At 52.2% G+C, this 24,378-nt stretch overlaps 1 protein-coding gene across 1 annotated transcript; it reads left to right on the top strand.

Moving 5' to 3' along the window:
- The first annotated feature begins 5,545 nt into the window (after positions 1-5,545).
- LOC119967029 lies at positions 5,546-24,261 on the top strand. Its single transcript, XM_038799031.1, has 4 exons — positions 5,546-5,765; positions 14,539-14,668; positions 22,289-22,463; positions 23,444-24,261. Exons 1-4 carry the CDS (start codon positions 5,634-5,636, stop codon positions 23,607-23,609), a joined length of 603 nt encoding a protein of 200 aa, XP_038654959.1. The 5' UTR covers positions 5,546-5,633; the 3' UTR covers positions 23,610-24,261.
- The last annotated feature ends 117 nt before the right edge of the window (positions 24,262-24,378 follow it).

The following is a 24,378-nucleotide window of genomic DNA, read 5'->3' as shown; positions in this document are numbered from 1 at the left end:
CACCCTACACCAGCTCCTCAGAGACCGTGTTAGGGAACTGGAGCTGGAGCTGGATGAACTTCGGATCATCCGGGAGACAGAGAGGGTTATAGAGAAGAGTTACAGGGAGGTAGCCACACCCAAGGTACAGGACAAGAGTAGCTGGGTTACAGTCAGGGGAAAGAAAAGTAACAGGCAGACAGTGCAGGGATCCCTCGTGGCTGTTCCCCTTCAAAACAAGTATACCGTTTTGGATGCTGTTGGGGGGGATGACCTACCGGGGGAAGGCCCTAGCGGCGAGGTCTCTGAACTGAGTCTGGCTCTGGGGTTCAAAAGGGAAGGGGGAAGAATAGAAAAACAATAGTAATAGGAGATTCATTGGTTAGGGGAATAGATAGGAGATTCTGTGGTTGCGAGCGAGACTCCCGGAAGGTATGTTGCCTCCCGGGTGCCAGGGCCAGGGATGTCTCGGATCGTGTCTTCAGGATCCTGAAGGGGGAGGGTGAGCAGCCAGAAGTCGTGGTCCACATTGGTACCAACAACGTAGGTAGGAAAAGGGGTGTGGAGGTAATAAAGGAGTTTAGGGAGTTAGGCTGGAAGTTAAAAGCCATAACAGACAAGAGTTGTCATCTCTGGTTTGTTGCCAGTGCCACGTGATAACGAGGCTAGGAATAGGGAGAGAGTGCAGTTGAACACATGGCTGCAGGAATGGTGTAGGAGGGAGGGCTTCAGGTATTTGGATAATTGGAGCGCATTCTGGGGAAGGTGGCACCTGTACAAGCAGGACGGGTTGCATCTGAACCAGAGGGGCACCAATATCCTGGGAGGGAGGTTTTCTAGTACTCTTCGGGAGGGTTTAAACTAATTTGGCAGGGGAATGGGAACCAAATTTGTAGTCCTGCAACTAAGGAAGCCGATAGTCAGGACGCCAAAGCACGTAGTGATACAGTGGGGAAGGTAACAATGACAAAGGAGAGTACTTGCAGGCAAGGAGATGGGTTGAAGTGTGTATACTTCAACACAAGAAGCATCAGGAATAAGGTGGGTGAACTTAAGGCATGGATCGGTACCTGGGACTACGAAATGGTGGCCATCGCGGAAACTTGGATAGAAGAGGGGCAGAAATGGTTGTTGGAGGTCCCTGGTTATAGATGTTTCAATAAGATTAGGGAGGATGGTCAAAGAGGTGGGGGCTGGGGGTGGCATTGTTAATTAGAGATAGTATAACAGCTGCAGAAAGGCAGTTTGAGGAGGATTTGCCCACTGAGGTAGGATGGGTTGAAGTCAGAAATAGGAAAGGAGCAGTCACTTTGTTGGGAGTTTTCTATAGGCCCCCCAATAGCAGCAGAGATGTAGAGGAATAGATTGGGAAACAGATTTTGGAAAGGTGCAGAAGTCACAGGGTAGTAGTCATGGGTGACTTCAAATTCCCAAACATTGAGTGGAAACTCTTCAGATCAAATAGTTTGGATGGGTGGTGTTTGTGCAGTGTGTCCAGGAAGCTTTTCTAACACATTGTCCGACCAGAGGGGAGGCCATATTGGATTTGGTACTTGGTAATGAACCAGGGCAAGTGATAGATTTGTTAGTGGGGGAGCATTTAGCTGATTTAGCTGGTTTAGGCTGGTTTAGCTCACTGGGCTAAATCGCTGGCTTTTCAAGCAGACCAAGCAGGCCAGCACATGGTTCGATTCCCATACCAGCCTCCCCGGACAGGCGCCGGTATGTGGCGACTAGGGGCTTTTCACAATAACTTCATTGAAGCCTACTCGTGACAATAAGCGATTTTCATTTCATTTTTTTCATTTCATTTTGTTGACAGTGACCACAATTCTGTGACTTTCACTTTAGTAATGGAGCGGGATAGGAGCGTGCAACATGGCAAGGTTTACAATTGGGGGAAGGGTAAATACAATGCTGTCAGACAAGAATTGACGTGCATAAGTTGGGAACATAGGCTGTCAGGGAAGGACACAAGTAAAATGTGGAACTTGTTCAAGGAACAGCTACAACGTGTCCTTGATATGTATGTCCCTGTCAGGCAGGGAAGAGATGGTCGAGTGAGGGAACCATGGTTGACAAGAGAGGTTGAATGTCTTGTTAAGAGGAAGAAGGAGACTTATGTAAGGCTGAGGAAACAAGGTTCAGACAGGGCGCTGGAGGAATACAAGATAGCCAGGAGGGAACTGAAGAAAGGGATTAGGAGAGCTAAGAGAGGGCATGAAAAATCTTTGGCGGGTAGGAAAAACCCAAGGCCTTTTACACATATGTGAGAAATATGAGAATGACTAAAGCGAGGGTAGGTCCGATCAAGGACAGTAGCGGGAGATTGTGTATTGAGTCTGAAGAGATAGGAGAGGTCTTGAATGAGTACTTTTCTTCAGCATTTACAAATGAGAGGGGCCATATTGTTGGAGAGGACAGTGTGAAACAGACTGGTAAGCTTGAGGAGATACTTGTTAGGAAGGAAGATGTGTTGGGCATTTTGAAAAACTTGAGGATAGACAAGCCCCCGGGCCTGACGGAATATATCCAAGGATTCTATGGGAAGCAAGAGATGAAATTGCAGAGCCGTTGGCAATGATCTTTTCATCCTCACTGTCAACAGGGGTGGTTCCAGGAGATTGGAGAATGGCGAATGTCGTGCCCCTGTTCAAAAAAGGGAATAGGGATAACCCTGGGAATTGCAGGCCAGTTAGTCTTACTTCTGTGGGAGGCAAAGCAATGAAAAGGGTACTGAGGGATAGGATTTCTGAGCATCTGGAAAGGCACTGCTTGATTAGGGATAGTCAGCACGGATTTGTGAGGGGTAGGTCTTGCCTTACAAGTATTATTGAATTCTTTGAGGAGGTGACCAATCACGTGGATGAAGGTAAAGCAGTGGATGTAGTGTACATGGATTTTAGTAAGGCATTTGATAAGATTCCCCATGGTAGGCTTATGCAGAAAGTAAGGAGGCATGGGATAGTGGGAAATTTGGCCAGTTGGATAACGAACTGGCTAACTGATAGAAGTCAGAGAGTGGTGGTGGATGGCAAATATTCAGCCTGGAGCCCAGTTACCAGTGGCATACCGCAGGGATCAGTTCTGGGTCCTCTGCTGTTTGTCATTTTCATTAATGACTTGGATGATGGAGTTGAAGGGTGGGTCAGTAGATTTGCAGACAATACGAAGATTCGTGGGGTTGTGGATAGTGAGGAGGGCTGTTGTCGGCTGCAAAGAGACATAGATAGGATGCAGAGCTCAGCTGAGAAGTGGCACATGGAGTTTAACCCTGAAAAGTGTGAGGTTGTCCATTTTGGAAGGACATATATGAATGCGGAATATAGGGTTAACGGTAGGGTTCTTGGCAATGTGGAGGAGCAGAGAGATCTTGGGGTCTATGTTCATAGATCTTTGAAAGTTGCCACTCAAGTGGATAGAGCTGTGAAGAAGGCCAATGGTGTGCTAGCGTTCATGAGCAGAGGGATTGAATTTAAGAGCCGTGAGGTGATGATGCAGCTGTACAAAACCTTGGTCAGGCCACATTTGGAGTACTGTGTGCAGTTCTGGTCGCCTCATTTTAGGAAAGATGTGGATGCTTTGGGAAAGGTGCAAAGGAGATTTACCAGGATGTGATATGGAATGGAGAGTAGGTCTTACGAGGAAAGGTTGAGGGTGCTAGGCCTTTTCTCATTAGAATGGAGAAGGATGAGGGTTGACTTGATAGAGATTTATAAGATGATCAGGGGAATAGAGTAGACAGTCAGAGATTTTTTTCCCGGGTGGAACAAACCATTACAAAGGGACAGAAATTTAAGGTGAATGGTGGAAGATATAGGGGGGATGTCAGAGGTAGGTTCTTTACCCAGAGAGTAGTGGGGGCATGGAATGCACTGCCTGTTGAAGTAGTTGAGTCAGAAACATTAGGGACCTTCAAGCAGCTATTGGATAGGTACATGGATTACGGTAGAATAATGGAGTGTAGATTAATTTGTTCTTAAGGGCAGCACAGTAGCATTGTGGATAGCACAATTGCTTCACAGCTCCAGGGTCCCAGGTTCGATTTCGGCTTGGGTCACTGTCTGTGCAGAGTCTGCACATCCTCCCCGTGTGTGCGTGGGTTTCCTCCGGGTGCTCCGGTTTCCTCCCACAGTCCAAAGATGTGCAGGTTAGGTGGATTGGCCATGATAAATTGCCCTTAGTGTCCAAAACTGCCCTTAGTGTTGGGTGGGGTTACTGGGTTATGGGGATAGGGTGGAGGTGTTGACCTTGGGTAGGGTGCTCTTTCCAAGAGCCGGTGCAGACTCGATGGGCCAAATGGCCTCCTTCTGCACTGTAAATTCTATGATAATCTATGATTAATCTAGGACAAAGATTCGGCACAACATCGTGGGCCGAAGGGCCTGTTCTGTGCTGTATTTTTCTATGCTCTATGTGCATTGGTCATGTTAAATTGCCAGCCTACTTGTGACAATAAAGATTATTAATATTAGTGTCCAAATGTGAGGTTACGGGGATAGGGTGGGGGATTGGGCCGAGGGCCTAGATAGGGGGCTCTTTCAGAGGGTCCGTGCAGACTCGATGGGCTGAATGGCCTCCTTCTGCACTGTAGGGATTCTATATATGATCACTGCTCCTATTAAGGCAGCCCATTAACAGGTTTATCTTCTGGAGTAAATTAAACAATGTCTTTGAGCCTTTGTCTGTCTTTTGCTTTTCAAATGGCTGGGAATGGATTCTCACTGTTAAAAAAAGAGGATGATGCATCTCAACATCTGGTGTCATGAAATAATAAGAGATGGGGAGGAGATGGCATAGTGATGTTGTCACTGGATGAGTGATCCAGAGACCCAGGATAATGCTCTGGGGTCCCAGGTTCAATTCCCACTCTGGCTGATGGTGAAATTTGAATTTTTTTAAAAAATCTGGAATTAACAGTCTAAAGGTGACCAGGAAATCATTGCTGATTGTCGTAATAACCCATCTGGTTCACTAATGTCCTGCAGGGAAGGAAATCTGCCGTCCTTACCCGGTCTGGCCTCCATGTGACTCCACACACAGCCGGCAAAGTGGTTTCCTATTAACTGCCCCCACTGTAATGGCCCAGCAAAAGTGGCCAAGCAAGCCACTCAGTTCAGAGGCAATTAGGGATGGGCAACAAATGCTGGCCAAACCAGCGACGCCCACATCCGAATAATGAATAAAAAGATTGGAGCTGGAATAGATCAATTGGCCCCTCGAACCTGCTCCATCATTCGATTAGATCAAGACTGATCTGATTGTGGCCTTAACTCCATTTTCCTGCCTGTCCCCATAACCCTTGACTCCCTTTCTCACCAAAAATCCATCTAACTCAGGCAGGGAGGTCAATCCTGAGTGTGTGAACTGGAATCAGTAGTGGAATAGCTGCCGCGGGCTGTTCAGATTGCCCAGAAACCAGCACTCACAGGGTTAATGATTTCTAAATTCAAGGCTGGGACCAAAAATCATTTCCATAGTTAATTAGCTGGGGCATTTCTTCAACATCTGATGTTCCTGTGGCTAAACTTTATTCAAAATCATCTCCCTAAAACAGTATAAAAATCTCTGAGCTCTCTGCTCGAACTGCAGATCGAGCTGAAGGTGCTGAGAGTCATTCAGTGGCTTCACCAGTGATCTGAGCCGACACCAAGATGCTGAGAATCTTCTTAACCGTGTCTGTCCTCTTCTGGAACCAACTCGCTGCACAGGATCCGGCAGAAGAAGCGCTCGACTTTTGTCAAGATGAAGATTGTCTTAAACCTGTAGAAGCCATTCTGGGCAGCGTGAGTACCATTACTGCATTGTGTAATGTTTGTACCAGCTGAAATTATTTAATGCCTGTATTTTTGGGTTGAAAACCCTTTACTCTCTTTACTGTCAAAAATCTGTCTAACTCAGACAGGGAGGGTTGTCAATCCTGAGTGTGTGAACTGGAATAAATAGTGAAATAGCTGCCCCGGGCTGTTCAGACATCCCGGGAACCGGCACTCACAGAGTTAATTATTTCCAAATTCAAGGTTGGGACCAAGAAAGAATTCTGAGGGACAGAATATATCTGCACTTTAGACACGGATTAATCAGGGATAGTCAGCATGGATTTGTTAAGGGAAGGTCTTTCTTGACAAATACAATTGAATGTTTTGAGACGGTAACCAGGAGTGTTGATGAGGATAATACATTTGAAGTGGTCTATATGGACTTTAGCAAGGCTTTTGATAAGGTCCCTCGTGGCAGACTGATCAAGAAAGTCAGGGGCCATGGGATCCAAGGCAAAGTGACACATTGGATCCAAAACTGGCTGAGAGGCAGGAGGCTGAGGGTGATGGGAGAGGGATGATTCTGTGACTGGAAGGGCTGGATTCTCCGTCCCGGGATGCCCGGACTGTGTTCTCCGATGGAACGCAGAGTCAGGCATCAGGGTGAGATCAGGACTGGGCAGGCGCCGACCCGAACGCGATGCTCCGACCACCGCTGCTGGCGGCGTGAGGGAGTTCCACGCTGCACGCCAGCGGGAGAAAGTAAATTAATGTAAATGGGTGGTGAAAACCTATTCAATGTATTTAATGGGCCTGACGCCCTGTTCTCTGCCCTCCCGTGATTTACTGGTCCCCACGACTGGGAATCACGTGGGCGCAGTTAATTTGTGGTGTCTACCATCGTGGCGCTGGCGTAGTGGAGCTCACCGTGGACCAATCAGGAAAAGTTGCCGCCTTGGCCAATGTCGATGTCCACCTCACCAAGGCCACAATGATAGAGACCATCAGGCCCCATCCGAGGTTCAACCCCCCCACACCACACATCGGCCCCCATCCCCTGAACCGCACAGCACACAGCAGCCCCCAAACCCCAGGTTGCCTGGGAACCACACCTCCACCCTCAAGATCAGGGGTGACCCAATCCGCCCCCCCTTAGGGCCACTGTAGTAAGAGACCCCCACAAGGACCCCTGTGATTAGGAGAACCCCCAGAGGCCCCTGTAAATGGTGGAGCCCCCAGAGACCTCTGTAATAGAGGGACACTCCAAAAGGACCCCTGTAATCGAGGGACCCCCACAAGCACCCCCTGACCCACACACACCTGTAAACCCCACCCAGAAGGGGACTGAACCACACTTGTTGGCAGTCTGCTTGCGCCCCACCGTGCACCACATGCCAATACCCATACCGCCTGCAATGGCCAGCTGTAGATGGTGTCTGAGGCACATGACAGGGCTGGTGTTACAGGCAGCTCAGCACCAGAGCCACCTGGACATTGCAGTGGCGTTTCCGAGCTTGGCCAAGTCACAACAGGTCAATGGCATTGCTCGGGCATTGACTGACCTGGGCACAGTCCCAGAGGGAGGTGGCCCAATCCCTGTTCTCCTCGGCTATGAGCATTGAGGCCAGGTTAGTTACGGATCCCCATGACATGTGCCAACCCCCCCAACACCACCCCCACCCTACACCACCCCCACCCTACACCACCCCCACACCCACACCACTCCCACCCCACACCACCCTCACCCTGCACCACACCCACACCACGCTCACCCTATACCCCCCCCCACATCCTGCACCACCTCCTCACCACCCCCACCCTACACCACCCCCTGACCCTGCACCACCCCCTCATCACCCACACCCTGCACCACCCTGTTATGAATGTGTAACCACTATAATTCACACTGTACATTACTGTGTCCCTGTGGGCTCCATCTGTGAGCCGTTGTGCGGCTCTGCCCACAGGGGAGATGAGGAGCCTGTACACGGCTCCGCCCCCTGCAGGAAGTAGAAGTGCTGCGGTCCTGCGAGTCCACCTCCATGTCAGCACAGTCGCAGGCAGGCTCAGTTGTAAGCTGATTAAAGCCGCAGCTTACTCCAATTCGTGTCTCTGAGTGAATTGATAGTTGCATCAATTTAATCGGCTTAAAGAACCACTATGGAAACAGCCCTCAAATCTAACCGACTGGAACTCGATCCACAGGCCGCGGAGGCAAAGGAATTTTTTTGCATTGGCTTCGGTGCTTCAAGGCCTGCCTGGCTCTCACCACCATCACCCTGCACCACCCCCACACCACATTCACCCTGCACCACCCCCACACCACCCTCACCCTGCACCACCCCCACACCACCCTCCACCCTGCACCACCCCCACACCACCCTCCACCCTGCACCACTCCCACCCCCACACCACTCTCCGCCCTGCACCACCCCCACACCACCCTCACCCTGCACCACCCCACACCACCCTCACCCTCCACACTACCCCCACAACCACACCACCCTCACCCTGCACCACCCCCACCTCCACACCACCCCCACCCCCACACCACCCTCACACCAACCCCACGCCCACACCGCCTCACCCCCCACACAACCCCCACCCCCACACCACCCTCACCCTGCACCACCCCCACACCACCTTCACCCTGCATCACCCCCACACCACCCTCACCCTGCACCACCCCCACCCCAACACCACCCCCACCCCCACACCACCCTCACCCTCACACCAACCCCACGCCCACACCGCCTCATCCCCCACACTACCCCCACCCCCACACCACCTTCACCCTGCATCACCCCCGCACCACCCTCACCCTGCACCACCCCCACCCCACACCACCCCCACACCACCCTCACACCACACCTCCCCCACACCACCCTCACCCCCCAAACCAACCCCACGCCCACACCACCTTCATCCCCCACACCGCCTCACACCCCACACCACCCCGACACCCACACCACCCTCACCCTCACACCACACCCACACCACCCCCACACTTCCCCCACACCACCCTCACCCCCAAACCAACCCCACGCCCACACCACCTTCATCCCCCACACCGCCTAACCCCCCACAGCACCCCCACCCCCACACCACCCTCACCCTCACACCACCCTCACCCTCACACCACCCCCACACCACCCTCACACCACCCACACACCCACACCACCTTCACCCTGCATCACCCCCACACCACCCCCACACCACCCCCACACCCACACCACCCTCACAGCACCCTCACACCCACATCACCCCCACATCACCCTCAACCCCACACAACCCCACACCTCCCTCAACCCCACACCACACCCACACCTCCCTCAACCCCACCCCACCCCACACCACCCTCACCCCCACACCACCCTCACCCCCACACTACCCCCACACCACCCTCAGCCCCACCCCACCCTTACACCCACAGCACCCTCACAGCACCCTGCGAGTCCACCTCTATGTCAGCACAGTCGCAGGCAGGCTCAGTTGTAAGCTGATTAAAGCCGCAGCTTACTCCAATTCGTGTCTCTGAGTGAATTGATGGTTGCATCAATTTAATCGGCTTAAAGAACCACAATGGAAACAGCCCTCAAACCTGACCGACTGGAACTCGATCCACAGGCCGCGGAGGCAAAGGAATTTTTTTGCATTGGCTTCGGTGCTTCAAGGCCTGCCTGGCTCTCACCACCATCACCCTGCACCACCCCCACACCACACTCACCCTGCATCACCCCCACACCACCCTCACCCTGCACCACCCCCACACCACCCTCCACCCTGCACCACCCCCACACCACCCTCCACCCTGCACCACTCCCACCCCCACACCACTCTCCGCCCTGCACCACCCCCACACCACCCTCACCCTGCACCACCCCCACACCCACACCACCCTCACCCTGCACCACCCCACACCACCCTTACCCTCCACACTACCCCCACAACCACACCACCCTCACCCTGCACCACCCCCACCTCCACACCACCCCCACCCCCACACCACCCTCACACCAACCCCACGCCCACACCGCCTCACCCCCCACACAACCCCCACCCCCACACCACCCTCACCCTGCACCACCCCCACACCACCTTCACCCTGCATCACCCCCACACCACCCTCACCCTGCATCACCCCCACCCCAACACCACCCCCACCCCCACACCACTCACACACCCACACCACCTTCACCCTGCATCACCCCCACACCACCCCCACACCACCCCCACACCCACACCACCCCCACAGCACCCTCACACCCACATCACCCCCACACCACCCTCAACCCCACACAACCCCACACCTCCCTCAACCCCACACCACACCCACACCTCCCTCAACCCCACCCCACCCCACACCACCCTCACCCCCACACCACCCTCACCCCCACACCACCCCCACACCACCCTCAGCCCCACCCCACCCTTACACCCACAGCACCCTCACAGCACCCTCACCCCCACAGCACCCTCACACCCACATCACCCCCACACCACCCTCAACCCCACACAACCCCACACCACCCTCAACCCCACACAACCCCACACCTCCCTCAACCCCACACCACCCCCACACCACCCTCAACCCCACACAACCCCACACCTCCCTCAACCCCACACCACCCCCACACCACCCTCACCCCCACACCACCCCCACACCACCCTCAGCCCCACCCCACCCTTACACCCACAGCACCCTCACAGCACCCTCACCCCCACACCACCCTCACTCCCACACCACCCTCACAGTACCCTCACCCCCACAGCACCCGCACACCACCCTCACCCCCACACCACCCCCACACCACCCCCACACCACCCTCACCCCCACACCACCCCCACACCCACACCACCCCCACACCACCCCTCACCCACACGCCCACGTGCGCCCCCCCTCCCCCCCACCAGCCCGCAGTCTAATCATGCATCTTGTCCTGTGTCTTGCAGGACCTGCTGGTGACCTGGTGTCCCCCACCCCCAGGCAGTGCCACAGCCAGAGCCCCCCCCCCCCCCTGCCGTGAGCTGGGCGGTGATGGGACAGCAGCTCGGATACCAGCCCTCTACCCGAGACCGAGGACACTCCGGAGCTCAGGTCGGAGACTTTCCGTCACAGCTGTCTCCAACACCCTCCACCCTCCCAGAGACATTCACCTCGGTTGGGCATTTTGGTAACGAGACTCCTGGGACACTTTGTGGTGAGCACCACACAGCTGATCTCGTACAGCAGGTGGAGGTAGGAACACCCGAGGGGGCGGACGGTCAGAGGGCAGGCCGATCCCAGGGACTAGCTGCCGTCCAGGCGGGTTTCGGGATTCTGGAATGGACAGTCCCATCTCCAGTGGAGATGCAGGCGCAGAGCCAGGGACTACGGGAGGGGCTGTCAGTGAGCATCCAGCACCTGTAGGTGCAGTTGGAGGAGTCCAAACATGTGCAGGAGCAGGAGGCGATGCCGCATATGTGTGCCACCCAGGCCAACACCACACAGTGGAGGCATTGGGGGCGACAGTTTTGGCCCAGGATCGGCATGTCCAAGGTCTGGGGCATTCTGTGCAGGCGCTGGGCGAGGCCCAGGACAGGGTTTCTGCCTCACAGGCAGCCATGTCCCAGAGCCACCTGGACATTGCAACAGCTCTTCTGAGCGTGGCCCAGTCATAGCAGGCTCTGGCTGGAAACATCGGCGGCATTGCCCAGGCGCTGGCTGACATGGCTCAGGCACAGAGGGAGATGGCACAGTCACAGGCTGATGTGGTACAGACCCAGAAGGTGGTGGCACGGTCGCAGTGTGATGTGGTGCAGTCCCAGATGGAGATGGTCCACTCCCTGTGCTCCATCGCCGCGAGCATGCAGACCCTGGGAGGCACAGGGGATAACTCCACTCGCATCTCCGTCCCATGGAGTAGCCCTTTGGCCATCTGGCACACTGAGGGAGGAGGAGATGATGGGGCCCGTGCCGGTTACTCCCACAGGGGAGGTGCTGGAACATCTCAGCACCCCGAGTTCCACCCCTCCTGTCCTTAGTCAATCTGGCAGTGGGCAGAACGGGACGGCAACATGCCACATTCCCCATCCAGGCCCAATTGCCCCAAAGGACACCCGCCAACGGGAACCCAAGCCGCAGGCTGCCTCCACTCCTACTGTACCGTCTGGGGAACCACCCAGACATAGCAGTAGGGCCCGGAAGGTCAGGAAGTTAGACATTAGTTAAGTTGGCACGGGTGCAGGACACAGTTTAACTATAGGGACTAGGGCACAAACCTGTATATATTCATTCACATTAAACACCTATCACCACTGCTACATCCTGCCTCGGTGCTCTGTCTGATGGGTGCGAGGGTTGGGCTGGACTGTGCTGGCCAGGGAGAAGGTGCGGAGGGGGGGGGGGGGGGGGGGGGGGGGCAGATGTTGTGGACGGGCTGTGCTTATTTTAAGCAGCTTAAGCAGCCTACGTCGTTTATGCCAGGATGAGGGAGTCGTGCACACCGCTCGAGTATCGGGAGTAGAGGTGAATGCTGCGTACCTGATGGTCACACATCTTTCGGTTGGTTTAGAGCGGCCTGTCATCCACAGGTACTCGTAGTGGGGGACATGCACCCCGTTGAACACATCCTGGACCTGGCGATGGCGGCGAACCCTGCTGCCCGGGCAGCCTGCTACTTGTCCACATTGAAGTGGATGCATTGTGCCGCCTGGGCATATAGGGCCTCCGTGATAGCGCAGATGCCCCTGTGCACCAAGGTCTGTACAAACCCGGCAGGTCCCCACTGGGCGACTGGAAGGACCCCGTCGCGTAAGGGTTCAGGGCGATCATCACCTTGACAGCAACCGGGCAGGTGTCCTCCCCCAAAACCCCACGGTGCCATCATCTGGCACCTGTGCCTCACTGTCTCTCTGCTCAGCTGGAGTATTCAACGGCATGTCCGGTCCGTCAGGCTACACGGCGCACTGGGTTAGCGCTGAAGACCCTGCCCCTGCATGCCCCCTTCCCCCTATCTCCTCACCCCTGGCGCCCATCCCTGCTGTCAGTTGTATGCTCTGTATGCTCTCCGGCCCCCATCTGGCACCCCCGTGTAGGAGCTACTGTGGCCGTTGCCCTTGGGTGGACACAGTGATGACCCACCGGCGGGTGGCGCCCGATCGCAGAGGGGTGTGGTATGGCGGATGGTGTGGTGTGGGGGGCGGTGGGGTGGAGGGTGGAGTGTGGAGGTGGTGCAGCACCGCACTCATACAGCCACTGTCACTCTGTAGAACCACAGGTCAAGGTGGTGGTCAGTAGGCAGCCTTACAGCTCACAGCAATGGCGGTCCGTGCCAGGGCACCACGGTTCCGTGGGAAGTCATTCCGATCCCACCGCCCTCCACACCCCGCCATCCTCGTAAACCAACACGGTCATGCCTCTTCATGTTCTACCTCCTCTCTCTCCCTCATAAGTAAACCTCGCTGTTGGGAATCCCCCCCCCCCCCCCCCCCCAGCGTAGGCAGAACTTCGTGGAGATCCCGAAGAAATTAAGTCACTAATGATATGCAAACGTCGTTTACTGTATGTGTGGAGTAGAGCGTATTGATGCAGCTGTCAAGGCAACGGAGAACGCTGTTGAGGCACTGGCCATAATGTTTGCGACAAGACCGATTCGCTGACCTATCGCCTTTCCCGATTTCAATGTCAATCGATGGAGAATCCCGCCCACAATGTCTGCAGTCAGCAGTCTTTCGGAGTTATGGAAACTTCTCCAACCCAACAACACAATGTAACAGCTGGGGATTGCGTAGGGCAAGTAGAGTTGGGGTTAAAGGTGAGGCATGATCTTGTTGATTGGTGGAGCAGGCTTGAGGAGCTGTCGGGCCTACTCCAGTTCCTATTTCTTATGGTCCAATGACATTTTTTCTTTTCATTTTGGATTAGTGCCTAGATTTGAGGATCAATTGGGTGGCATGGCAGCACCATGGTTACCACTGTTGCTTCAGGGGCTGGTTTAGCACAGGGCTAAAGAGCTGGCTTTTATAGCAGACCAAGGCAGGCCAGCAGCACGGTTCAATTCCCGTACCAGCCTCCCCCAACAAGCGCCGGAATGTGGCGACTAGGGGCTTTTCACAGTAACTTAATTTGAAGCCTACTTGTGACAATAAACGATTTTCATTTCATTTCACAGTGCCAGGGTCCCAGGTTCAATTCCCGGCTTGGGTCACTGTGCGGAGTTGCACGTTCTCCCAGTGTCTGCGTGGGTTTCCTCTAAGTGCTCCAGTTTCCTCCCATAAGTCCTGAAAGACGTGCTGTTAGGTGAATAGGATATTCTGAATTCTGCCTCTGTGTACCTGATCAGGCACCGGAATGTGGCGACTAGGGGATTTGCACAGTAACTTCATTGCAGTGTTAATGCAAGCCGACTTGTGACATTAATAAAGATTATTATTCTAACCCATTGAAACTTCTCTGATAAACAATGTGGTAAAACACCCAAAGGGAAACACAATTGCTGGGCATGATTCAGTGTAGATGGCCTTCAATAACATTCTCTATATTTGTTTTAATTGAAAACCCAAGGGGAAGGAATGAGGCCCATCGTGCAGGACATCTCTAAAGTTGAAAGGGTGCATGAGAGGGTAAGGAAAATGTATCCAGAAGTGGTGAAGCCTAGACTTCCATCAAAAACTCCAAACCCTTTTACAAGATCAGTCCATCCGGGACATGAATACTGCTCCCACACCTGGGAACCCAGGACAGTCCTCTCAACACTGAGGTGTTTTGGTGCTCGTTCAGTTGTGTCATTTGGTGATAGATTTTATTTTCTTGTTTTAGAATTATGATGTGTTGGAATTTGACTTTCGCCAGTTGGTTACAACAGATTGTTCTGGAACGAATGCGAGACTTGTAGTGGATGACGGATTGATAAAAATTGCCAATTATTCACTTGGTGAAAATGCTGCAGGTATGTCAGATGTTCCTTCAAAGTAACACAGAATATACAACAACCATTCACTCTTTAACCTGTCACGTTTGAAACTTTCTGTACAGACTGACGCACTGACCAAAGAATTCCACCATTGTCAATCCCAGAGCGTTCCTCGTTCACATGTGACTAGTGGGTTGAAGGGCCATTTGGGCTACTTCTGTGATACCTGCAGGATTTATGTTCCCAGAATCTGGGAAGGTTTCCCACGTGTGCTGGGAGTGAGATTCCAAACTCATGTTCTAAACTCCAGCTGTGGTTGCTGAATTTTCCGAGTATAATAAAGGCTCTTTGCCAGGCATGAATCCCACTATTGGAGTCGACATGAACCCGTGTGGAAGCTGATAAACTGCATCTCTCTCAGTTTACTGGATGCTGCGGGAATGCTGGTTCCTAACTGAGACTCAGTGGCAGGAAATTCTGTTCAGGAGAAATCGTTTTTGACTAACTTTATTCAGATAGTAGCACAGTTGTTAGCACTGTTGCTTCACGAGCCAGGGTCCCAGGTTCGATTCCCAGCTTGGGTCATTGTCTGTGTGGAGTCTGCACATTCTCCCCCTGTCTGCCTGGGTTTCCTGCGGGTCATCCAATTTCCTCCCATAAGTCCCGAAGACGTACTGTTCGGTGAATTGGGCATTCTGAATTCTCCTTCCATGTACCTGAACAGGCGCTGGAATGTGGTGACTCGGAGTTTTCACAGTAACCTCATTGCAGTGTTAATGTAAGCCTACTTGTGACAATAATAAAGATTGTTATTATAATGGTTAATGGTGGTTGAGGGTGTACAGTTGATGTTATGTCTGTGCACTTTCAAAAGGTGTTTCACAACTTACTATATTTATAACAGACTGTTGGCAATATTGAAACTCATGCGATGGAAGGGATTGGCAGCATGGAGACAGAATGGATCCAGTGACAGAAAGCAGTGAATAGCAGAGAACAGTTGTTTTTCAGACCGGGGGAAGTAGACAGTGATGTTCCCCAGAGTCCGGTACTAGGACTATTGCACATTTGGTGAATATTATTCATCTAGATTTGGGCCAGCAAGGTATAATGTCAACATTTGCAGATGAAAGGGCAGCACGGTGGTGCAGTAGGTTAGCCCGGCTGCCTCACGGCGCCGAGGTCCCAGGTTCGATCCCGGCTCTGGGTCACTGTCCGTGTGGAGTTTCCAATTCTCCCCGTTTTCACGTGGGTTCCGCCCCCACAACCCAAAGATGTGCAGGGTAGGTGGATTGGCCACACTAAATTGCCCCTTAATTGGAAATAATTAATTGGGTACTCTAAAGTTTAAAAAAAAACTTTTGCAGATAATGAAAAATTGGGAAATGCAGCAATCGTTAAGGAGGTTCCGAACAGGAAAACCAATATTATGATCCGACAGACCTGACGTAATATAGCCGGAGTGCTGGTGGGAGAGGGAGGCGGTGGCGTAGTGGTATTGTCGCTGTACTAGCAATCTAGAGACCCTGGGTAAAGGTACGGGGGTCCTGGGTTCGAATCCCACCACTGCAGATGGTGAAATTGAAACTCAATGAGCCAACGAGACTGCAGAGTACAGACAGGGAAGGGGCATGAGAATGGTTGGCCCGGCATTCCTGGCACTGTACACATTTGTCCTCCAGCTCCAAGTTCTGGTTAAGTGTGCTCTGTGCATCACTTTTAGCTGCATTAGGCTTAGCCTTGCGCAAGTGGGAGTGGAGGATGACCCTGTGCAGTGCTTCACTCCAGAGTTCCCACCCAATTTCAAACCACAGGTCTTCCTTTCTTCCCTTGTCGCATCCAATGGGGAGCATGCCTTTTCCAGGAGCCACCCATACAGGTTCCCCACATTTTCTCCTCCCTCAGATGTCCACATCCAATTGGTCCTGAATAGCGATTGATGGGGTCAGTGTATCGGGCCTCCGAGACATCACTGAGGCCCTATATGCCTGGTCTCCACAATATATCAAATTCAACATGGAGAGAGCCCACCAGGATGCCCAGGAATCGGGGATCGCCACAATCGGCGAGATGCCCCAGGTCCAGGAGGTGTCTGAGGGGATGCGTGTTGCCCTCCGAGCACCTGCAGATGACAGGCCGGCCTTCACAAACTGAAAGAGGTTCCACTCAATGAACGTGCAGCGGGTGTGTGACTATGGGATATGCATCATGTACATCTTTGTATGTCGCCTTAATGCTGGCACTCTTGATGGTTCCTGACGTCTGTAGTCCCTCCGCCACATCAGTGCCTAGATGTGACGATCAATTGGGTGGCACGGCAGCACAATGGTTACCACTGTTGCTTCAGGGGCTGGTTTAGCACAGGGCTAAAGAGCTGGCTTTTATAGCAGACCAAGGCAGGCCAGCAGCACGGTTCAATTCCCGTACCAGCCTCCCCGAACAGGCATCGGAATGTGGCAACTAGGGGACTTTCACAGTAACTTCATTGCAGTGTTAATGTAGCCGCCGCTAAGAGGTTGGCTCTTGGGTGACAGGGGTTATCTGATATGGTCTTGGCTGGTATTGGGAATCCGGATACTACAGACAGATGCGGAGATGCGCGACAATGACGCCAATACAGCGACAAGGGGCATTATCGAGCGGGTCTTCATTGCTTTAACCACTCTGGAGGGGGCCTCCAGTATAGCACTAGGAGTGTCTCCCACAATGTGGCAGCAATGGCGGCGAACCATGCTTCCCGGACATCCCGATGGCATACTGAGTCTCAGTGACGTCCCAAAGCAGAGGAGCGATGTAGTGGGGAAGGGGCATGAACACCACGCCTTGTCCGACGAGGAGGAAGCTGGGCAGGGCGAGGATGAGCAGGATATGGGGCCCCAGACAGGCATGGGAGGCCGTTCAACATGTGCACCAGGGCCACCACACACGGAACACTCTAATCGCCTCCAGGTTCACCGGCGCGGGCGAATACCCAGTGGCATGGATGTCCCACCCCACCCACCACACTATGGCCACCACCCATCCTATGAACCACCTCCTGCACAGGCCCTGCCCACCCTTGCAACCCCCTCTGTGGTACATACTTTCCTCACTATGGGGTGTGGGCCCTGGGTTGGCAGTAACACCGGGTCTGGCCCAATGGATGGAGAATGATGACAACTCGCTCTGGGATGAGCTCTGGTGCTCTCCATCGTTTGACAATGCCTGACTCCAGTCCACGGCAGCACATCCCACCGTCCACCAGGGTGATCCCTGCATGCGGGCTGGCCATTCCTTGGTGGCAGGCTTCTGCGGCTGTGGTCAGTTTGTTCATTCTCCCTGCAGTCCCCGTTCTCATCCACACAGGGAGCAAGAATCTCAAACCTGTTGGACAGGACAAGGGCTGAGGCTCCTGCAACCCTACCTCCTGGATCCCTCTACCAGCCTCACTCGCAGCCACACTCTCCTGCCCCTGACCACGGGTCAAATTTAAGTCAGTTAGTCTAAGTGGTGTGACTGCCTGCTCGAACACAGTGTCCAGATACCTCTCCCTGGTTCCTGGTGTGTTACAGTGTCCGTAGCTCAGACTACAGCTCATGGACTCTGAGCCGGAGTTCCTCACTCAACCAACACTTACCTGGGAACCACAATGGTGTCCAACAGCTCCCACATCATGCAGGAACAACACATCACTTGCCCCTCCATCTCTATTTTATTTAATGTGTTTTTAATTTGGTTTTTAAAGTTTTTAATTTAAAAAAATGTTTTTTTATATCTCTCCTTATTACCTCGGCTTGAAACCCCGGGGGAAATGTTCTCCCCCTGACTGCGGGGTTTCCTCCGGGTGATACGGTTTCCTCCCACAAGTCCCGAAAGATGTGCATGTTGGGCGAATTGGACATTCTGAATTCGCCTTCAGTGTACCCGAACAGGCACCGGAATGTGGCGACTCGGGGATTTTCACAGTAACTTCATTGCAATGTTAATGTAAGCCTATTGCGACACTAATAAATTATTGGGTGGCATGGAGGCACAGTGGTTAGTACTGGTGCTTCACAGCTCCAGGGTCCCAGGTTTGATTCCCGGCTTGGGTCACTGTCTATGTGGAGTCTGCACTTTCTCTCCGTGGCTGTGTGGGTTTCCTCCGGGTGCTCCGGTTTCCTCCCACAGTCCAAAGATGTGCAGTTCAGGTGGATTGGCCATGATAAATTGCCCTTAGTGTCCATAAAGGTGAGGTGGGATTACTGGGTTACGGGGAAATGGTGGAGCTGTGGGCTTAAGTAGGGTGTTTTTTTTAAGGCCCGGTGCAGACCTGACGGGCTGAATGGCCTCCTTCTGCGCTGTAAATTCTATGATTCTATTATTATTATCAATTATCCACTAGCATTTATGATTGGATGTCGCAAGACTGCAGAGCTTCGATCTGATCTGTTGGTTGTGGGATTGTTTAGTTCTGCCTGTCACTTGCTGCTTATGTTGTTTGGCTCACAAGTAGCTCTGTGTTGTAGCTTCACCAGGTAGGCACATCATTTTTCACTATACCTGGTGTTGCTCCTGGCACACTCTGCTGCACTCTTAATTGAACCAATGTTGATCTGCTGGCTTTGTTATAGCTGTCATAGAATGCCTACAGTGCAGAAGGAGACCATTTGGCCCATCGAGTCTGCACCGACCCTCTGAAAGACCATCACACCCAGGCCCACTCTCCTGCCCTACCCCAGTAACCCCACCTAACCTGCACATCTCTGGACTAAGGAGCAATTTCAGCAGGGCTAATCCACCGAATGTGCACACATTTGGTCTGTGGGAGGAAACCGGAGCACTCGGAGGAAACCATGCGGACACGGGGAGAACGAGCGAACTCCACACAGTTACATAAGACCGGAATTGAACCCGGGTCACTGACACTGTGAGGCAGCAGTGCTAACCAATGTGCCACCGTGCAGCCTGGTGGTTATGGTAGAGGGGGGAATATGCCGACCCCCAGTCTTGAGTTGCTCGGTCAGTTCAAAGTTTACCCATTTAGCACAAAGGTAACAAAAACAGAAAATACTGGACAATCTCAGCAGGTCTGACAGCATCTGTGGAGAGAAAAGGGAGCTAACATTTCGAGTCTGGATGACTCTTTGGCAAAGCGCAGAGGTAAATAGTGCCACACAACACAATGGAGGGTAACCTCAATGTGAAGATGGGACTTCATCTCCACAAGGACTGTGCGGTGGTCACTCACACTGATACTGTCGTGAACAGATGCATCTGCGGCAGGCAGGTTGGTGAGGAAGGAGGTCAATATGTTTTTCCCTCTGTTGATTCCCTCACCGCCTCCCACTGTCCCAGTCTAGCAGTTATGTCCTTTCTGACCCAGGCAGCTCGGTCTGTGGTGGTACTACCGAGGCACTCCTGGTGATGGACAGTGAAGCCTCCCCCCCAGAGTATATTCTGCACCCTTGCCACCCTCAGTGGTTCCTCCAAGTGCTGAAGGGTTAATAGGGAGGAGTAATAAATGCTGGTCTAGCCAACGACGCCCACATTCAGTGAATAAAACAGCAAATTAGCATAACCCTGGCACAATGCAGGAGGGCAAGTTCGTGATTTCAATTGCTTTGTTGGATAGTTCGCAGCTCAGAAGCACTTCTGACAATTGCAAATGCTCATTTGGGAAGTTCCGAGAGTCATTCCCCAGCATATCTTAGGAGTACCCTCCCCAAATCCGAATCTGGGGGCCCGGAAGTCACGGCAACCATCTAGAATGTTCTGCTTGAACTGGAGGCAAATGCAAGACTAAATTTCAAAAGAGAAATGTTTAACTAATGGGGAAAGTGTGTCGGTCTGTGGGAAAAGGGTGGGTCAGTGCAATTAAATGGATAAATCCAATCGAGGAATGAGACCAACCTCACACACAGCTCTGTTAAACTAGGGACACAATTCTCCCAATTCTCTTAGTGTCGGGCGGATGTGGTGAATCTGGTGGGAGGCAAAAGGTCAAATACCTGTAAAATTATGTTGTAATTCTCCCAATGGTGGATTAATGGCAGCTCAGTCAACCAGCAGGCAGGTGGCGTAAATATCAGATACATTCATTTGCGCCCATGAATGTTCATTAAAACAGCTGCCTGCCGGTATCCCATCAGGCTTTCCAATCATGCGTCACATCAGTGGCAAATCATATTGGTGTCAAACCCAAATGATGAAGGTTGGCGTGAACATATGGCCCTCGGTTCACTGGAGATTTTGAGGCGAATGGAACACTGCCATAGTGCTGCGCTGCTCCTGATGCGCTGATCACCACTCTGCCGGGGCAGACCAGTTCCTGCCCTCCATCTCCATGCCGAGCTGGTCTCCATGGACAGCACCGTGCTGCTGGTCTCCATGGACAGCACCGTGCTGCTGGACCCATGGACACTGCTGTGGCACTGTTTCCGGGTCAGTACTGCGGCTGGCCTTGGCAAGTGCAGGGGTCTCCTTCTGTCCTCGCGCCCCCTTCCACCGGTGCCACACACCAGTGTCTACCTAGACAGCTCTTTGCCGTGGGACTCATACAGCCAATGCAGCAAAGGTACAATGTTTGCCCAGGGGTGGGTGAGGTGAGTTGTGGGGTCAGGGGGGTGTTGCGATGGCTTGACGAAGACAAGACGGGCAATGTGAAAGGAGCATTGTGCGAGGGGTGAGGGGGTAGCATGAGGGCTAATGATATTGGGCAGAGGGGCAAGGAGGTGGATGAAGAAAATTAATAATAGAAGGCGGAGGCAAGACCAAGGTGAGGGAACCTGGAGCCCAATAAGGCCGCATGGGAAGCTCACAAATAATGGGGTTAAAGCGATACCACACAATGTACAGTAAGAAGTCTTACATCACCAGGTTAACGTCCAACAGGTTTGTTTCAAACCACTAGCTTTCGGAGCACTGCTCCTTCCTCAGGTCATTCACCGAAGGAAGGAGCAGCGCTCCGAAAGCTAGTGATTTGAAACAAACCTGTTGGACTTTAACCTGGTGTTGTAAGACTTCTTACTGTGCTCACCCCAGTCCAACGCTGGCATCTCCACATCACACAATCTTCAGGGGCTGGTTTAGCACAGTGGGCTAAACAGCTGGCTTGAAATGCAGAACGATACCAGCAGCGTGGGTTCAATTCCCGTACCAGCCTCCCCGAACAGGCGCTGGAACGTGGGAACTAGGGGCTTTTCACAGTAACTTCATTGAAGTCTATTTGTGACAATAAGCGATTATTATTATATTATTACTGGACGATGGTGCACAAAGATGCCAGAAGCTGTGGGTGGAGATCCATGTGGGGCATAGTCACCTCGCAGGTGATGGGCTCGGGGGGAGGATGGTTGAATTGAGGAACAGACTTTCTCTCGAGGCTGCTAGACTTTTCCAACTGTGTTATGAATATGCTGCACAGTCTGGTGAAGGGAGGTGGGCTGCAGAGAGTGATCTGAGTCTGCTGGACTGATATTGAAATATGGTGTCGGGACACACTCTGCGAGTGTGACCGTGCTGGTCACATGCTGCTCTACATCCTGGCTACTTGGTCATTTGCATATTCCCTTAAAGTGATGTCACAACATTTTCCACATCTCAGCAAAGTCATCCTGACCCCTCACCTGGAACCTTTGACTCCCCATCAGTTGATCACCTAGTTAAATGCTGTAACGGATGTTTCTCTGCCTACAGGTACCGTTGTTCCTGTCTTTCCACCTTGGGGAGCTCTTGGATACTTGGAAAATGGTGAAGTACAACAGAAATTTAATGTGTTTATCCCGATAGTTCCCCAAGTCATCAATCCACCTGACCCAACAGATCCAACAATTGAAATAGTAATAAGACCTCCTACTTTGTACTTTGTAAGGTAAGTTTAGTGACTGATATATTGTGATTAATGTTTCTTTCTGTCAGCTCTTGGATCAACATCACTCAACCTGGGCCGGAATTCTCCCATTTTGAGACTAAGTGCTGCGGTGTGGACGGGATCGTGGAGTGTTTTCTGCTGTGGCGGCTTGCCGGAAAACACTCCGAATCTTCCCACTCATCCTCATTAATTATTCACTTTGGTGTTTGACGCTGTTTTCAGTAGTGGGTCAGGCCTGGATGATGTGTAGTCTGCCATCATGTCAGGTTTTATATTAAAAAGATATCCAACAACACTGACCCACCATTGAAAAAAGAAGGTGGACCTCCTTAAAGTGAAGATCGATCTCCAGGAACATTGTGAGGCCGGAGGATGGACTCCCTCCAGGACACCAAATCTGGAAGGTCCAAGTTCATATGTTCCCCGAACCCATTGCTGGGGTGTTCCAGGGTCCAGGGTTGTGGGTGGTCTTCATCCTGAACTCTGTAGGCAGCGTCACGCACCCCGACCTTGGCACACTACATTGTGAAATATGTTTCTCACACTGGTGTATTTTCCCTCCGGAACGGCAGAGAATCTATCCTGGTAGGGGGACAGTTCTCCCTCTATATCCATTACCGGATGTAAATGATGTTCACACCGGCCCCTTGTTTCCTTCCAGTCATGTTGGGGACCCCGAGGTCCCTCTGCTATCGCACACTCTCTGGAAATCTGTCATTAAGTCTGTATCTCTCAATACTTTCTGCAAAATACATCACCTCACATTTCTCTGTATTAAACTCTTTCTGTCACTTGTCTGTCCATTTGGCGAGCTTCTCTCTGATGTCACTACAGCTGTGGATTAACTGAATGGTGGAGGCGGCTCAATGGGCTGAATGGTCAATTCCTCTTCCTGTTGTCCTGACAACCGACTTGGTTTCCAAACAGGTTTTGTCAGGATGAATAAAATTTTAATCCCTCTGTTCTTAATTCTGTTCCAGGGGTTTTGACAATAAAGTTGATGATGAACAAATTAAAGTACGTGTGACTCAATTCATGAAGGACTTGGAACAAGACAACCAACCCTTCAACAGGACAACTTTTACTATGGCTATTTTTAGCACACAGGGGCTAATGGAAATAGGTTTTGAAAAGATAGGAGAATGAAGGCTTTCTGGAAGGTTCTGTTACCTTTCTAGACATCGAACAGTGAGATGTGCTTAACTCTATTCTAAAACTGTTTAACTTTCCATTTGGTTTAACCTGGAATACTGGGCATAGTTTTAATCTCCTTACCCCATGAAGGATATATTTACCTTTGAGGGAACGCAATGTCTGTTCATCGGACAGATTACGTATATGTGTCAATATTGGGATTTCGGACAATCCCACCAATGTCGCATCTCCAAATCCCTGTGACCCTGTTTATAAATATTGCCCTCAATTGGCATTTGGTAATTTTGACTCCCACACACACTGCAGTATTTATTCCAGATTCAAAATTATGCAGAACATTAATATCAACAGTGAACATTTCTTTCTTCATTTACATTGATTGTTCAGCTCTATGATTCTAAACAATGGGCGGGATTCTCCGATCCTACGACAGAGTCCCCTCGCCGTTGTGAGTGCCGTCGAGTTTCACGACGGCGCGAAACGGCCCCGATCGCGATCGATTCAAGCCCCGAAAATGGGTTATGTGCGGGGCCGCGAGGAACACGGGAGGGGGGGGGTGGTGCGAAAGCAGCGTCATCAGCATGCGACGCCCGAATGACGCCACGCAGCGTTGTAAAGGGCGCGATTCGTGCACGGAAGGACCCAGGAGGAGGAGAGATGGCTGAGCCCCGAAGAGCCGCCCCGAGATTCCGGGACACGGACCTGGACACCCTCCTCGATGAGGTGGAACTATGAAGGGCTATCCTCTGCCCAAGACATG

Source organism: Scyliorhinus canicula, chromosome 6, assembly GCF_902713615.1.
Source record: "Scyliorhinus canicula chromosome 6, sScyCan1.1, whole genome shotgun sequence".
Classification (NCBI taxonomy): Eukaryota; Metazoa; Chordata; class Chondrichthyes; order Carcharhiniformes; family Scyliorhinidae; genus Scyliorhinus; species Scyliorhinus canicula.
This window is presented reverse-complemented; position numbering and strand designations above follow the sequence as displayed.

Bases quoted from the DNA above. Each gene is read 5' to 3' on its own strand.
- LOC119967029 (XM_038799031.1), top strand. From the start codon at position 5,634: ATGCTGAGAATCTTCTTAACCGTGTCTGTCCTCTTCTGGAACCAACTC. The intron at 5,766-14,538 runs GTGAGTACCATT...TTCTTGTTTTAG, and splicing joins TAGAAGCCATTCTGGGCAGC to AATTATGATGTGTTGGAATT. The intron at 14,669-22,288 runs GTATGTCAGATG...CTCTGCCTACAG, and splicing joins ACTTGGTGAAAATGCTGCAG to GTACCGTTGTTCCTGTCTTT.